Source organism: Geospiza fortis, unplaced genomic scaffold (assembly GCF_000277835.1).
Source record: "Geospiza fortis unplaced genomic scaffold, GeoFor_1.0 scaffold408, whole genome shotgun sequence".
Lineage (NCBI taxonomy): Eukaryota > Metazoa > Chordata > Aves > Passeriformes > Thraupidae > Geospiza > Geospiza fortis.
In genome coordinates, this window is record NW_005054330.1 from 383783 (window position 1) to 398592 (window position 14810).

The 14810-nt window shown below is 54.3% G+C and overlaps 1 protein-coding gene across 1 annotated transcript in view; it reads left to right on the plus strand.

The window, feature by feature from the left end:
• The window catches only part of MYO18B (myosin XVIIIB), a 135859-nt gene that overhangs the window by 115690 nt on the left and 5359 nt on the right, over positions 1-14810 (plus strand). Inside the window, 8 exon segments of the mRNA XM_031057455.1 lie at positions 3876-4580; positions 5198-5331; positions 9437-9629; positions 10116-10301; positions 11043-11208; positions 11902-12019; positions 12972-13221; positions 13306-13444. Of these exon segments, the coding sequence (XP_030913315.1) occupies positions 3876-4580; positions 5198-5331; positions 9437-9629; positions 10116-10301; positions 11043-11208; positions 11902-12019; positions 12972-13221; positions 13306-13444 (1891 nt within the window).

The window sequence follows — 14810 nt, forward strand, 5'->3', positions numbered from 1 at the left end:
GGCAGCTCCTGCCAACCCTCCTGCATCAACCATGTGGGAATGGGGAGCTCCAGGGGCTCAGCCTGCGGGCAGAGGGTGCTGGGCAGTGCAGGATAAATCCCAGCTCCCCACGAGGCCTTGGATATGATGCCAGCAGCATCTCTGGGCAGGATTATCCCAGCCCAGCACCCCTGAATGCACCTGAGCCCGTCACACAGGCAGAGCTGAACAGCACCACTAATAGTGCCTGGATCAGCTTTGTTCATTTCTGCTACAATCAGATCCTAAACCCTTCTGGACAGTGATTCCCGAGCTGGAGCAATCCTGCTGCCCTCCCTGGAGCGAGTGCTCAGGGCGATACCATCGTCATTAGTAATGGGATCTGTGATAGGGCTACTCCTGCTTCGGCTCTTTCGGGAGCACAGCAGCGAAACGAGGCCTTTGTGATTATTCCAGCAGTCTTTTATCAGGCGTTTGCAGCTCTCTAATTCCTCTAAACCCCTCTGGATGAGGTATCTTGGCAATCAGATTCTCCTGGTGCCGCTGGAGCAGCAGCCGCGTGTTGGCCACGGCTGCCCAAGGGACATGGGGCCTGGCTGGGGGTCCTGGGGACCCTCTCACATGGAGACGAAGTTTGGGGCTGGGGAGGAGGATTTTGGGGCTGGGGAGGAGGATTTTGATGCCACTCTGCTGGTGTGTGCTTGGTACCCTGCCAACACCCAGTGCCGTGTCTGCGCGAGAGGAGATGCTCCAGGAGCTGCTGCCCTGCCACCCCTCCTGTTTGGTCTCTCCGGCTGTTTGCCACAAGTTAAAGCATTAATTCCTTAATTACCTGGTGCCGTGGAGAGCCTGGTGCCACCAGCCCAGCCCTGGGATGGGGCTGTGCCCCTCTGGCAGCTCCCACACACAGCCCAGGCTCGGCACCGGCGCTTCCTCCTTGGCTAAGTATAAACTGTGGGGGCTGAGGCTGGATGGAGACATCCTCCCTCCCCGGAGCCCAGCTTCCTGCAGGGTTTGCACACACCCAGGCACGGCCCAGAATAGACCTGGAGACCAGCTGTCCTTCCCTGATAAGGTCACTTTGTGCTCCAGCCTGGCCCGGCCCTGCCTGGCCCACCACTGAGGTTAACATGTGTGAAAAACGCCAATCACTTGTTTTTAAAATTTTAAAATTTTAATAGTAACAAAATGGTTATAAAAATAGCAATATAATTAGAGTAATAATAACTTGGACCATTTGGATTTAGGACAATATGAGGCAATAAAAACCAAGAGTTACAGACAGTCCAGGTACCTTTTTCTGGGCAAAATAAACCCGAAAAAGGGCCCATATTAACAGAGCATTAACCCTTAAAAGCAATAGCCTGTTGCATATTCATAGACCTCATATATGATGCACAAACTCTATTCAAATACAGGATTCTATCTGGTCAGTGTCAGCTTCTTCCTCTGAATTCTGACTTCACGGCTGAGCAAGATGGGGGGGAGGTTGTGGCTTTTGATAAGAAGCAATAAATTCTCTTTCTCTGAAAGATTTAGGTGTCCTGTGGCTGCTATTTCACTGCCTTTAAAAAAAGTATCTTACATAGCATAGTTTTTATTTTAACATTATGTTATAACACACTACTTAAGAAAATTAATACAGCATCACTTTCTAACATAACACATATAATATTGTTTTTAATATTTGCGAAAAGCCAATCATAAAATAGGCATTTTTCACACATGGGTTTGGAGAAGGCTTCCCAGTGCCAAACTGCCCTTGGAGAGCTCCTGATCGGGATACAAGATAAACCCCTTGTGCATCTCAATAGTGTTTATTTCCTATTTCCAGATTAGATCAAGTTCAAACCATTCAAGGTGACCATTTCTCTTCCAGCAGCTCTGGATTGATCACTTGTGCAGAGCAGGATGGGTTTCGGCAGCTGGGGAGGGTCCTGTGTGGCCATGATCCCCCCATGGGCCTTGGAGGTGGTGGAATGGCTGTTGGAATTCAGAGCAGTGTGGAAAGGATTTTACCAAATCCCACCCTGGCCCTGCAAACATGGAAACCCATTGCAATCCTTCCTTAAGGATGGGGATACTCAGTTCTGCTTCCCAAATGGGCTCCAGGCAGGAACCAGGGGGCTCTGAGGGCTCTGGGGGCTCTGGGACAGCACCGAGTTCCATGGGGAGGGAGATCCTGGCAGCCCAAGGAGGATCTGGAGCACTGCTCAGGTTTGGGGCTGGTGATCAATCAGGAGCTGAAATCCACAATCAATTCTCTTCCTGATAATGTGGAATAAGCCCTTATTGATCCCGGGTCCCCTGCTCCAGCCCGGCTGTGTTCCACCCTCTCCCCTTCCCTGGGATGCATTCGCCCTTTACAAACTGCAGCGTGTTTAGTGGCTCATTAAGGAGTCTCTTTACAGAGTGTTTTATTTCATGCTTTGTTAAGGACAGAATCGAGTAAATGCATCCTGGCAAAGGATCTAATAAGGAATTAGTCAGCTTTCCAAAAGCATAAAATATGGTTTAAAGGCACAATCCATTAAGAATTAGGGTTCTCATGACAAATAACCCGGGGATGCAGGGTTGGCATTTTTGGGAATGCGTTGTCTTTAAGGATTCGGGATCCTTGACTGTCCTGCTGTGAGCTGGTGTCCCAGAATGTCCCAGAATGTCCCAGAATGTCCCACTGTGTCCTACCAGCCAGCGACCCCCCTCCCCTCCCAGGGCTGTGCTTCCTCCCCTCTGTCTGAGAGCTTCATCTTCTCCCATCATGGACAAAACCTTTTGCTGCAGAGCCCTGAAATTGTCACCTAGGCCATGGGAGAGCAACCACCCCCTGCTCCTCCTGGGCTTGGGGTGGGAGAGGAAGAGAAGAGCCCTGCAAAACTTCTCAGGGAAGGAGAGCTGACAGTGGCACAGCCTTGGGGACATTCCCCCCCATCAGCCCATGGCAGGGTACCCATGGAGGCTGAGACCAGCCCAGGGTGGGATGGGGAGGGAAGCAGAGACACCAAGAAAAAAGCAGAAGGTGAGGAAGCTCCTGGTGTGGAAGGATTTTTTCCCCTCCTTTTCACCCCAGTCCTACCTTAATTAGCAGAATTTGAAACAGAAAACATCAAGTTAAATGCAACCCAAGAGTTGTGCTTTTGTTTAAAGCACCTGTATTACTGAGGTGAGCCCAGGTTTACCTGGAGTCTGCTTGGGAAGGAAAGCCTGACTGCTGCTCCAGCCCCCATCCCATGGAGAGCTGGTGCTGTGGTGGCCACACGTCCTGGCTGCCACCACAGGTGTGTCACAGCAGCTGGAGCTGCTTTAGGGCTCTGTTGGTGCCTGGGCAGCCCCAGGCCAGCAATGGGGCTGGGGGATTGCAGACCCCCTGTCCCCACAGAGGGACAGACACCCTCCATTCCATGGGCTCCAAACCCTCCCAGGGGACATGAGGGGGCTGGAATTATGGTCTTTAAGTGGCGTGCATTAAGTGCTTTCCCTGGCAACTGCTGTTTCCATGGAAAGCATTGACTCTGGGGCGCTTGGAGCTCTTTGCTGCATCTCACAGCGCTCACGGTGAATTCCAGCCCATGGATCACAGCCTGGTCACCCCACAGCGGGGGATAAATCTGTATTTATGCAATTACCCCTTGGCCAGAGTGGTGCTGGGTGGCTCTTTGGGCATTGGCTCTTTCCTGCCCATCCCTGTTCCCATAAATGTTGGGTTGGGTTTGCCCAACACGGTGGGGCTCTGCCAAGGCGGGTGTGTTGTTCTGTGGGGGCCGCTTGTTCCGTCTTTGGGAAGTGGTGGGTGTTCCTGCAGCTTCCCAGGGGGCTGATTTCACACCAGCAGCGCACAAAATATCTAATTTCGTGCCCAGCTTTGCCCAAGTCCCACTTCTCCCTGTTTCTTGCAGACAGCGGATCGGGGGCAGCGCTGGTGCCGGCCAGCCCGGACCCTCTGGCTGCGGATGAACCCCTGGAGAAGAAGGGTGGTGGAGCTGCAGAGCTGGGGCACAGCACGGGTTTGACTGGTGGAGCTGAGGATTTTGGGCATGCCGTGGGTCCAGACCCTGGAGCTGGGGAGCAGGGGCAGGGCACTGCCTGCCACCTCCTGCCATCCACGGAGGAGACAACGCCGCTCCCACCTACGGCCACCGCTGCCCCCAGGCCTGATGCCAAACAAACTTCCCCTGTTAAGAAAAAGCCACCGACTCTAAAGCAAGTAAACACAGGAAGGAAGCACCCAAGGCTGAAGCCCACCCCGGCAGGGCCCCCTGGGACTGCCTCCCCAGCCAGCCCACGGAGCTCCAGGCTCCCCACGGCCGCCCCAGGGCTGCGGGTGCCAGCAGAGGACACGGAGCGCAGCCCCCCCGAGCTGCCCTGGGCGGAGCAGGCCACCACCAGCCACCCCACGCTGCAGATCTCCCCTTCCAGCCTGCCCCCAGCCCTCCCTGACAGCACAGGGGATGCTGGAGAGGCTCCCACTGTGGCTCCAGCTGGTGCTATCCCAACCAAGGGTGTGGAGAGGGATGCGCAGAGCTCTGCGCCGGAGGAGAGCCAGGAAACCACCACGTCCACCATTGTCACCACCACTGTCACCACCACAGAGCCCACCCCAGGTGAACTGAGCACGGGCACGGGGCTGTGGCACTGGTGGGGAGCACAGCACGCCTGTGTTTAGGCAGCCCCCCCAAAATCAGGCCACCACCCGGGTTTGGGGGCTGCCTAATATCTTCTGCTATTCAGGCACTTTGTGATTGGAGGGATGAAACACTTGTCGTGGCTGGGAGAGCTGGGAGAAGGCTTCAGGAAGAGCTTAGAGCTTGTTCCAGTTCCTAAAGGGGCTTCAAGAGGGCTGGAGAGGGAATTTAGACAAGGGCCAGGAGTGTCAGGAAAGGGGGAATGGCTTCCCACTGCCAGAGGGCAGGGTTAGATGGGATTTTGGGGAGAAATTCTTCCCTATAAGGGTGGTGAGGCCCTGGTGGTTGCCCAGAGAAGCTGTGGCTGCCCCTGGATCCCTGGAAGTGTCCAAGGCCAGATTGGATGGGGCTTGGAGCAACCTGGTCTAGTGGAAGGTGTCCCTGCCCATGGCAAGGGTTGGGCTTTAGTGTTCCTTCCCACCCAAACCACTCCATGATTCTGTAACTCCATGGGATCACTGATGGGGCCGGGATTGCTGGGTTTTGGGGTGTGGGAGTGAAGTGCCCTCGGTGTGACCCTGTTTGTGTCCCCTCAGTGCTCTGCAGCATGAGCTTCCATGAGCCTGAGGGCTACATTGACTCCACGGATTATCCCCCCCTGCCCCTGCACGGGTACCTGCAGTGCACCTACAACGTCACCGTCTACACCGGCTACGGCGTCGAGCTCCAGGTGAGCCCTGCCCTGCGCTGTCCCCACAGCCAAACCCACTGGTTCTGTATTTGCAATGTATTTGCATTGCCCCCAGATGAAGGAAGGAAGGATGAATCTGACTCCATGCTCTCAGAAGGCTAACTTATTATTTTATGATACTATATTATATTAAAGAATACTATACTATACTATACCATACTAAAGAATACAGAAAGGATGCTTACACAATGCTAAAAAGATAATAATGAAAAACTCGTGACTCTCTCCAGAGTCTCGACACAGCTTGGCCCCAGTTGGCCAATGGCTTAAAACAATTCACATCAGAAACTCAGTGAAACAATCACCTGTTGGATAAATGTTACAGACGTATTTTATGAAAAATCCTTTTGTTAGGATCTTTTCTCCTGAGAAGCTGGGATTCTTCAGCTTCCCCATGCTTTGCTGCTTTGGAATGTGATTTGGAGAATTGTTTACCCAGCTTGTGAAGTTGTTTTTGTTTGATGACCAATGAAGTAAACCTGTGTTGAGTCTGTGAGCAGTCACAATATTTTATTATCATTCTGTTCCTTTCTGTTCCTTTCAAGCCTTCCAATGAAATCCTTGCTTCTATTCTTTTAGTATAGTTTTAATATATCATTTTCTTTTAATATAATATATATAATAAAATAATAAATCAGCCTTCTGAAACATGGAGTCAAGATTCTCATCTCTTGCCTCATCCTGAGACCCCTGCAAACACCACCACAGATAAACAATCTCCAACCACATTCCAAAGCAGCAAAACACAGGAGAAGCAAATGAGACAATTATTGTTTTCCTTTTCCTCTGAGGCTTCTCAGCTTCCCAGGAGAAAAATCCTGGGCAAAGGGATTTTTCCAGAGAATGTGAATACCACAACTGGTCACTGCAGTAAATGATGCCAAGCCTTGGGCACCTCTGCCCTGGACACCTTCACTTGATAAAACATCCCTTTTCTGGGAAAAAATAGATTTTTTTTTTCTGAGGCTTTGTAATAAATGAACTCAGTGAGGGAGCTGGAACATCCTGAATGTCAGCGATGATCAAACTCTGTAAATGTCATGCAATTAATTTAACCAAGAGGCGCTGGCAGCAGGTTGTTAAAAAGGCACTGGGTGGGATGGGGGCACCAGCTCCCTGCTCTCTGCACCCCCCATTGGCTCCAGGGGTTTGGGTGGCTCTGAGGGTGCAGGATGCCCAGGAGGGCAGCCCAGATTCCTTCTCTGGCTGGGGCAGGTGCCCAGCAAATGCCCACCCATCAGAGCAGGGGGTCTCACCAAGCTGATGTGCACCATTGCACCATCAGCTCCCCCCAAAACGAGCATCCCTCAGCCTGGTGAGGCTGCAAGCAAGGCAGGGGACTCTGCCCACTCCAAACCCCCTCCAGGTGAAACCAGCCCAGGGTGTCCATGCTGCCTGCAATCCTTTCTTCTTGTGATTTCCCCATGTCACCGTTTGCATCCAATTTAAACCCCTGCACTTTGAATTTGTGTAATTAAAGGTGTGCATTAAAAGGAGCTGGAGCTCCAGCAGGGCTGTCCCGGCTGTCCCCCTGGTGGGCACAGGTTGGCCCCAAGGCCACCGTGGCTGCCAGCCCTGGTGGGGAGGTGCCCTGGGAGCAGCAGTGGTGGGGGCTGAGCCCTGGAGAGCCTGAGCAGCTCAGCCGCTTCTCCATGGCAGTGGAAAAGTAACTGGACACAGGAACTGTCTCCTCAGATCCACAGGGTGCTAAAGAGAGGCTGCTCTGCTGTAAATTCGCCTCTGTCCATAATCCATCAGGTGACACCGCTCCTGACCTCGCTCTGTTGCGAGCTGAGGTTTTAATGGAGCATAAAATTGGCCTCTCCACCCCCCCACCAAGCTTTGCATTTTGCTTTGCTGACGCTTTGGAGCGTTTCAGACAAATTAAATCACAACAGCAGGTCGGGGCTGGTGGAGCATGGCCTCATCTGCAGCTGGCAGTGCCCTGTGCTGCAGGAGGTGAATTCCAGAGGGAAGGCACTGGATAACCCGGGGTGTGGGGTATGGGGTCCTGTAGGAGGGGTTTGGATTGGATTCCCAGCTCCTGTAGCAGGCAGGTGCTGCCTCTTACCCTGGGGGTCTCAGTAAAGGCAGGAGCAAATCTGCAGGAGCAGAGAGAAACCCCTAGGACAGGAGCCCCTGCATGGGGCTGTGGGACAGCCTGGTGGTGGCAGGAATCCCCGTGGCATTCCAAAACTGCTCTAGCATCACTGGGAGCCATGCAGGAGGACACAGGGACACTTCCTTTGGAGCCAGACCCTCACTCACTGTAGGGAGCACACAAAGCCTGGATGTCAGGCGTGGTCCTGGGAGAGGCTGGGAGCTGCCCTGGGCTGTGTGAGAGCTTGGGGTCCCTGCTCAGCTCACTGCCCCTCTCTGCACCCCTCAAAGCATTCCAGGGAGAGCTGTGTCCCTGCCTGTGCCACGGCAGCCCTGGGAGCTGGGAGCAGCCAGCTCTCCGAATGCTCCGTGAAATTATTTTTAAAATTCTTGAATCTTCTTGGCAGGAGATAGAATTTCCCTAAAGAGGTTTTTTTCCAGTGGGTGAGTGAGGTTGGCAGCCTGACTGGAGGATCCCTCCTGCCTTCCCAAGGCTCTGGAGGAGCTGCTGTGGGTGCAGGCAGTGATTGAAGTCAGAGCCCGTGCTCCCAGCCCCTGGCAGGAGCTCGCACATATGGTCCCTCTCGCAGGGCTGATGCTCCCTGGCACGGGGCCACGGCAGAGTCTGCACTCCCTGCTCACTCCAGGCTCCTCTGGGAATGCCAGACTGGTGCTGGCACAGGGAATGGCACTTGTGGTGACACCCTGCTCCCCTGGCTCCACCGAGGGGAGGCTGGTGGTGGAACTGAGTGTGTGTGTGTGTGTGACACCCAGCACTGATCCCCAGCTTCCTCCCTTCTGCAGAGCTCTGCCTGCTCCAGCTGCTCCCCCCAATCCCCTTCCCAATTTCCCAGAGTGATTTGGCTCTGTGTCATGTGCGTGGTGCCACCAGCTCTGGAGGGATCCAGCTGGGGAACAGGTTTGGCTTCAAGGAGAAAAAAATCTGTTAGAAACACCTTGGAAGAATCTTTGCAGGGATCCAGACCCAGCTGGAGAAGCAAAGCTCTGTCCCAGTGGGAGCTGGGGGAAAGTGTTGGCATCGTATGGAGCCCGCTTGGATCCCAGTTCTCCAAATAATTCACCCAAATACCACTTAATTCACCCTGTTTACTAATAATCAGATCTGAGCCATCCCACCAGCCACAGTGTGTGCTGGCCATGCTGGGGGGGGCACATTTTTGGGACAATATCTGGAAAAGAATAAATGACCCAGGGCAGGCTGGGGGTCAGAGCTGCATGTGGCCCATGCTCCAGACAATACTTTTCCCTACCAGGACCCAGCTGGAAAAATAAGGCAAAATCAGCTCCTCTGGGGTTGAAACATGGGCTGGGGTGAACCCAGGCATGCTCTGAGCCACCCTGGGCATGTTAATCCAGCTTTGCAGTGAGGAACGGGCTTTTCCAGGGATTTCCTTCAGGAGCAGGCTCAGGATGCTGAGGGCTGGGGGTGGCTCCATGCAGTGCCCTTGGAGCAGGGCACATCCCAGCCCCGTGTGCCAGGGGGAGGTGGGCACGGAGGTGACAACAGCCACAAATCCCTGCAGTCACAACATCGTCGGGAGCGCTCCCAATCACGGCTGGGCTGGTGCTAAATATAGAGCCCCGGGCCTCACACACTCAGGGAAACAAACAGTCTGATGAGCATCTTTCTGCTGAAATATGAGCCCATTTATTAAGCTAAATGGACGTGAAATGTAAATGTGAGCTTACTGCTCAGCTATTTCCAAATAATAATTAAAGCCTTTTGGAACTGCTCATTAGATGCACTTGCTGTGTGGCTCCCCAAGCACTCTCCAGTGGGGTGAGGGATCCTGGGGAGGTTTCCTGGTGCACAGGGTGGGTGGTGAGCACCAAACCCTGAGGAGTGCCCTGGTTTTGTTGCAGCACTGTGCTGGTGTGATGCTCGGGTGTGTGTGATGGGCTGGGATGTGACACTGGGGTCCCCGCTGTGCCCCCACAGCTCACAGCTCTCTGCTCCCTGCAGGTGAAGAGCGTGAACCTGTCAGATGGGGAGGTGCTGTCCATCCGTGGCGTGGACGGCGATGCCCTGGTGGTCTTGGCCAACCAGACCCTTCTGGTGGAAGGCCAGGTGATCCGCAGCCCCACCAACACCATCTCCGTCTACTTCCGCACCTTCCAGGACGACGTGGTGGGGACCTTCCAGCTCCACTACCAGGGTGGGTGTGTCCCCAGCTTGGGTTAGGGGGTGTTTGGGGTCAGTCCCACTTGGCTGCAGGGTCAAACGAGCGGGCTGTGCCCCCACAGACCAGCCACGCTCCTGTTTCACCCCCTGCCCGTGGGTGTTGTGCCCAGGGCAGAGGGTTCAGTGTGCCCTGATGTCCCCAAGCCCAGTGCTGGCTGTGCCTCTCACACCCGCCTTGCCCCGTTTCTGTCCCCGTGCAGCAGCTCCTCCTGCACACACTCACACTGCCAGTCTATTTTTTACCTCGAAGAGCTTTAAAAAATAAATGAGTTCCAGCAAATTGTTTTTAAAATAGAAACTGGGTCTGGGCAGGAGCAGTAACAGGTGGGGAAGCAGCGGCAGTGGGGGGGTTGGTGGTGCTCTGCCACTGCTCTGTGTGACACGTGGGCACATCCAGCACATCCCCACGGGGTGGCTGGGAGCAGCTGAGCCCTGAGCTCCCAATGTGTGCCTGTTCCAGTGTTTATGCTGAGCTGCAACTTCCCACGGAGGCCTGACTTTGGGGATGTGACGGTGATGGATCTGCACTCGGGTGGCATCGCTCACTTCCACTGCCACCTGGGCTATGAGCTGCAGGGCCCCCGCATGCTGACCTGCATCAACGCATCCCGGCCACACTGGAGCAGCCCCGAGCCCATCTGCTCAGGTACCTGCACATCCCAGCCCCGTGCTGGGAAACTGGGCCCCACTGAGGACAACATGAGCCCCTGTCTTTGTCTCATGAGATGAATGCGATCCTGGGAGGTATTGGTGATATTTTTGCCCGACATCCGGGAGAAACGATGAGGAGGACTCGGTCTTATCAGGAGGCTAATTAATTACTTTATTATAGTATTTTATTCTACACTATGTAACATTACATCTAAACTGAATCTGCCAAGCACTCAACTGCACTCCGCTGCACAGCATCTCGTGACAGTCACCCCCCAGTCCCGACACACACACCTGGATCCAACTGGTCAGCGAATCAAAACACTCACACCAGAATCCAATTCCCTTCAGGTGAACAATCTTCCACGATGCATTCCACTCGTGAACAACACAAGGGCAGTAAATGAGATAAGAATTGGTTTTTCTTTCTCTGAGGTTGAGAGAATGTGAAACCCAGAAATATTCTTGGGAAGAACTGCGCCTTGTTTTTCTCTGTGAAGAGAAATGTGGTGACAGGGAGGGGGTGAGAGCAGTGCCTCAGGTGGTCAGGCAGTGACAGCAGAATCTGTCCCCTCGTTAGGCAGCAACGGGAAGGAAATTAAGATTTCATGTCTGTGTGTGAGTATAAATATGTACAGACAGAGCAAAGCAGAGCCCAGGCAAGAGGTTTGTGCCCTGGGCGCTCTGGGGATAGCACAAATGCCACATGCCAGCGGGGCTGTGCTCTGTGTTGCAGCTCCCTGTGGAGGGACAGTGCACAATGCCACCATCGGCCGCGTGCTGTCCCCCAGCTACAGCGGGAACCAGTCTGGCAGCATGTACTGCGTCTGGGCCATCGGGGCGCCCCCGGGACAGAAGCTGCACCTGCACTTTGAGAAGCTTCTGCTGACTGAGAAGGACAGGTGAGGCTCCAGGAGCTGTTTCCTCACAGCCTTGGGACTGCAGAGAGATCCCAGGGGGGCTTCTTCTGCATAGGGTGAGGAGCAGGGCCTTTTGCTGGGCACTAAATATAAAAAAATGAAATTATTTGGGTTGGGAAAGCCCTCTGAGATCATTGAGTTCAATTGTCCCCCAGCACTGCCAAGGCCACCACTAAACCATGTTTCCACATTTACATGGCTGTTAAACCCCTCCAGGGATGGGAACTTCACCACTGCCCCTGGCTGCCTGTTTCAATGCTTATCAGCCCTTGTGGGAAGGAAATTTTCCCTGATATCCTTGATATCCAGTCTAAACCTTCCCTGGCACAAGCCATTTCCTCTCATCCTGTCCCTGTTCCTTGGGAGCAGAGCCTGACCCCCCTGGCTGTCCCCTCCTGTCAGGGAGTTGTGCAGAGCCACAAGGTCCCCCCTGAGCCTCCTTTTCTCCAGGCTGAGCCCCTTCCCTGGTGCTCCAGCTCCATTCCCATCCCTGAACACACTCCAGCCTCTCCATGCTCAGGTTCTCATGCGGACAGCCTCTCTCAGAGAGAAAACCCCAGAATACACCAAAACCTGGGAGGCCCCAGTTTATCCCAGCTGCTGCAGCTCCCCCACCTCATGCCCGGGTGGGACTGAGGGGTGCTGTCCTGTGTGCCATGCCCCGTGTCCTTGCAGGATGGTGGTGTACAGCGGGGACACCAACCGCTCGGCCGTGCTCTACGACTCGCTGCGCGCCGACAGCGTCCCCTTCGAGGGCGTCATCAGCGACGGCTCCTCCATCAGGACCAGGGCAGTGCCTGGCTCAGCCAGGATGGGGCCACTCTGGTGTTTCGGGGTCTCCCCAACTCCGGCTGCCATGGGTTGTGGTGGTGTTCGCAGGGGTTTTAGGATGAGGGAAGAGATGAGAATGTTGACTCCATGTTTCAGAAGGCTGATTTATTATAATGAATATATATATTTATTTTTATATATTTATATATACATTTGTATATTATACATTATATATTTGTATATTATATATTATATAATGTATAATATAATATATAATATATTGTTATTGAGATCAGCTCTCAGTGATTATCAGCTCATTTTGTGATTTCAGCTCTTGAGAAGCCCTGTGTGAATTTCCACAGGGATGTCTTTATTGATGCTTTCTGCAGAGGTATCAGGGACAGCTCTTCTGCCCAACTGGGCAAAAGTAGCTCTTTATATAGGGTACAGGAGTTTTAGGAATTGTCCAATGGTAAGGGCCAAAAGGAAAGTGACCTATAGTCTTACAGAGAGATAAGCAAGGGTCTGAAGGTGGAAAAAGGGGCTTAGGCCCTGTCATCATGACTTGGCATTTCCTATCTTAGGCTGCTGACCACCAGGGCACCCAGCCCCAGGGGACAGCCACAGACACATGGCTGCAGGAAGGGTCCTGGCTGTCCCCAGCATGGGCAGGCCTGGTGCCCCTCTGTAGCTCCTGTTGTCATTTAAGTTGGTCCCGCTGCAGGATCGTTCCCGCAGGAGCCCTGAGCAATCCCAGGGTGGATGGCTTGGCATCCCCATCTTGGGAAACACAGTGCCTGGCAGTGCCCTGAGCACATCCCTGGTGCTGAACCACCATGGCACTGGGGTTTGGTGAGGCCTGTGTGGCTCAGAATGGATAAATTGTTAATCCTAATTGCCTGGAAGTGGTCATCCATGCAGGTGGGGATGCAGGGCTCAGGTTCTCATGGGGACACCAGCAGGGCCTGGGGAAGCTCAGCGAGAAGGGAGCAGCTCCGTGTCCCTACAGCTAACAGAGATCTCTTCCAGCCTTTGAGCGGGGCCACTGCTACGAGCCCTACATCCAGAACGGGAACTTCACCACCTCTGACCCCACCTACAACCTGGGCACCACCGTGGAGTTCACCTGCGACCCCGGGCACTCCCTGGAGCAGGGCCCTGCAGTCATTGAGTGCATCAACATGCGGGACCCCTACTGGAACGACACAGAGCCGCTGTGCCGAGGTCAGCCCTGCCCGTGGGCACTGCGGCTGTGGGGTGACACCCCCGGGTCCCCACTGAGCCCTGCCCACCCCTTTGCCCCCACAGCCACGTGTGGAGGGGAGCTGACTGCTGTGGCCGGGGTGATCCTGTCCCCCAACTGGCCGGAGCCCTACACGGAGGGGGAGGATTGCATCTGGAGGATCCATGTGGGAGAGGAGAAGAGGCTCTTCCTGGACATCCAGCTGTGAGTAGCCCAGGGGCTCGGTGTCTGGCTCTGCCCCAGATGTGCTCGTCTCATTTTGCTGCAGTGTCCTGCTCTGCTCACCTCCACCATGGAATCACAGAATCCCTGAACAGTTTGGGTGGGAGAGACCTTAAAGCTGATCCCCCATGGGCTGGGACACCTCCCACTATCCCAGGTTCCTCCAAGCCCCTTCCAACCCGGCCTTGGACACTTCCAGTGATGGGGCAGCCACAGCATATCCAGACAACCTGTGCTAGGGCCTCACCACCCTCACAGGGAAGAGCCTTGCCATGCCCTGTTCTCCCCCTCAGAGCTTCCATAATCCCCTTTGATGCACTTGGCACCCTGGGCAGGACTGTGTGGTGCTCTCTGAGTTCAAAGCACCATTACACAACCCAGTGTGAATTGGAAGCAGTGAATTGCTGTTCCAACAGCTTTGGAATTCTCCACAGGGAGCAGTGCCACAGCAGCACGTGGCCGTGTGCTTCTGGAGTGACACCCAGCACGTCAGGAGTTGGGTCACGCAGGGTTAGGAGAGCCTGGAGGCATCCATGGGATGGAAACAGCTCAATCTTTGGGCTGAATGTGAAATACAGGCACTAAGGGAGCAGAGCCACTCAGCAAGCCCAGCTGAACACACTGAGGTCAGAGGGGAATGGGATCCAATGCCAGGCTGAGAGTTCTTTGCATGGTAATGCTGCTGCTGCAGCAGGAGCCTCCTTTGATGCTATTTTGGGTTTTCAAGAGGAGGACATGTTTCAAGTAGAGGCTTAGAGTCATAAAGATTTTAAAGCTCCCCATAAAATCCCAAGCTGGAGCTCCCAGCACACCTCTCCCAGCTCTGTGGGTGCTGGGGCTGAGCAGAACTGCAGGCCAAGTGATTTGAAGTCATCAGGCATAAATGTCACTGAGAAAATCATGTTTGACAGAAAGCAGAGATTTACTACAAATGTCAGCTTGCCATGGGGATTAGCTGGGCTCCCTCCAAGAACATTCCTAATAAAACGTTCGGGATCAGCTCAGTCATCTCCTGTGTGGCTGGGAGCATCCTGGTGTGCTCTCCTCTCCCAGGGAAGGGGAGCAGGGTTGTCCCTGTCCCAGTCCCTCCCGTGTCACTGCTCCCAGCTCTGGGGAGCCTCGCTGGGGCAGACAGGGCAGGACAGCGAGCAGGGAAGGGGTTTCACTGCCCATCTTGGGGTGATGTGATCGTTCACCCACTCTGCCAGCCCCGGGCACCCAGAGAACCCTCCCGACACCCGAGCTGTGTCCCCTGGCGTGTGCATCCATCCCCTGCATTGGCCTTGGAGCGGGGGGAGAGCAGCGAGCTCCCCCCATCCCCTTCTGCTCCAGAGCAGCAGCATTCCCA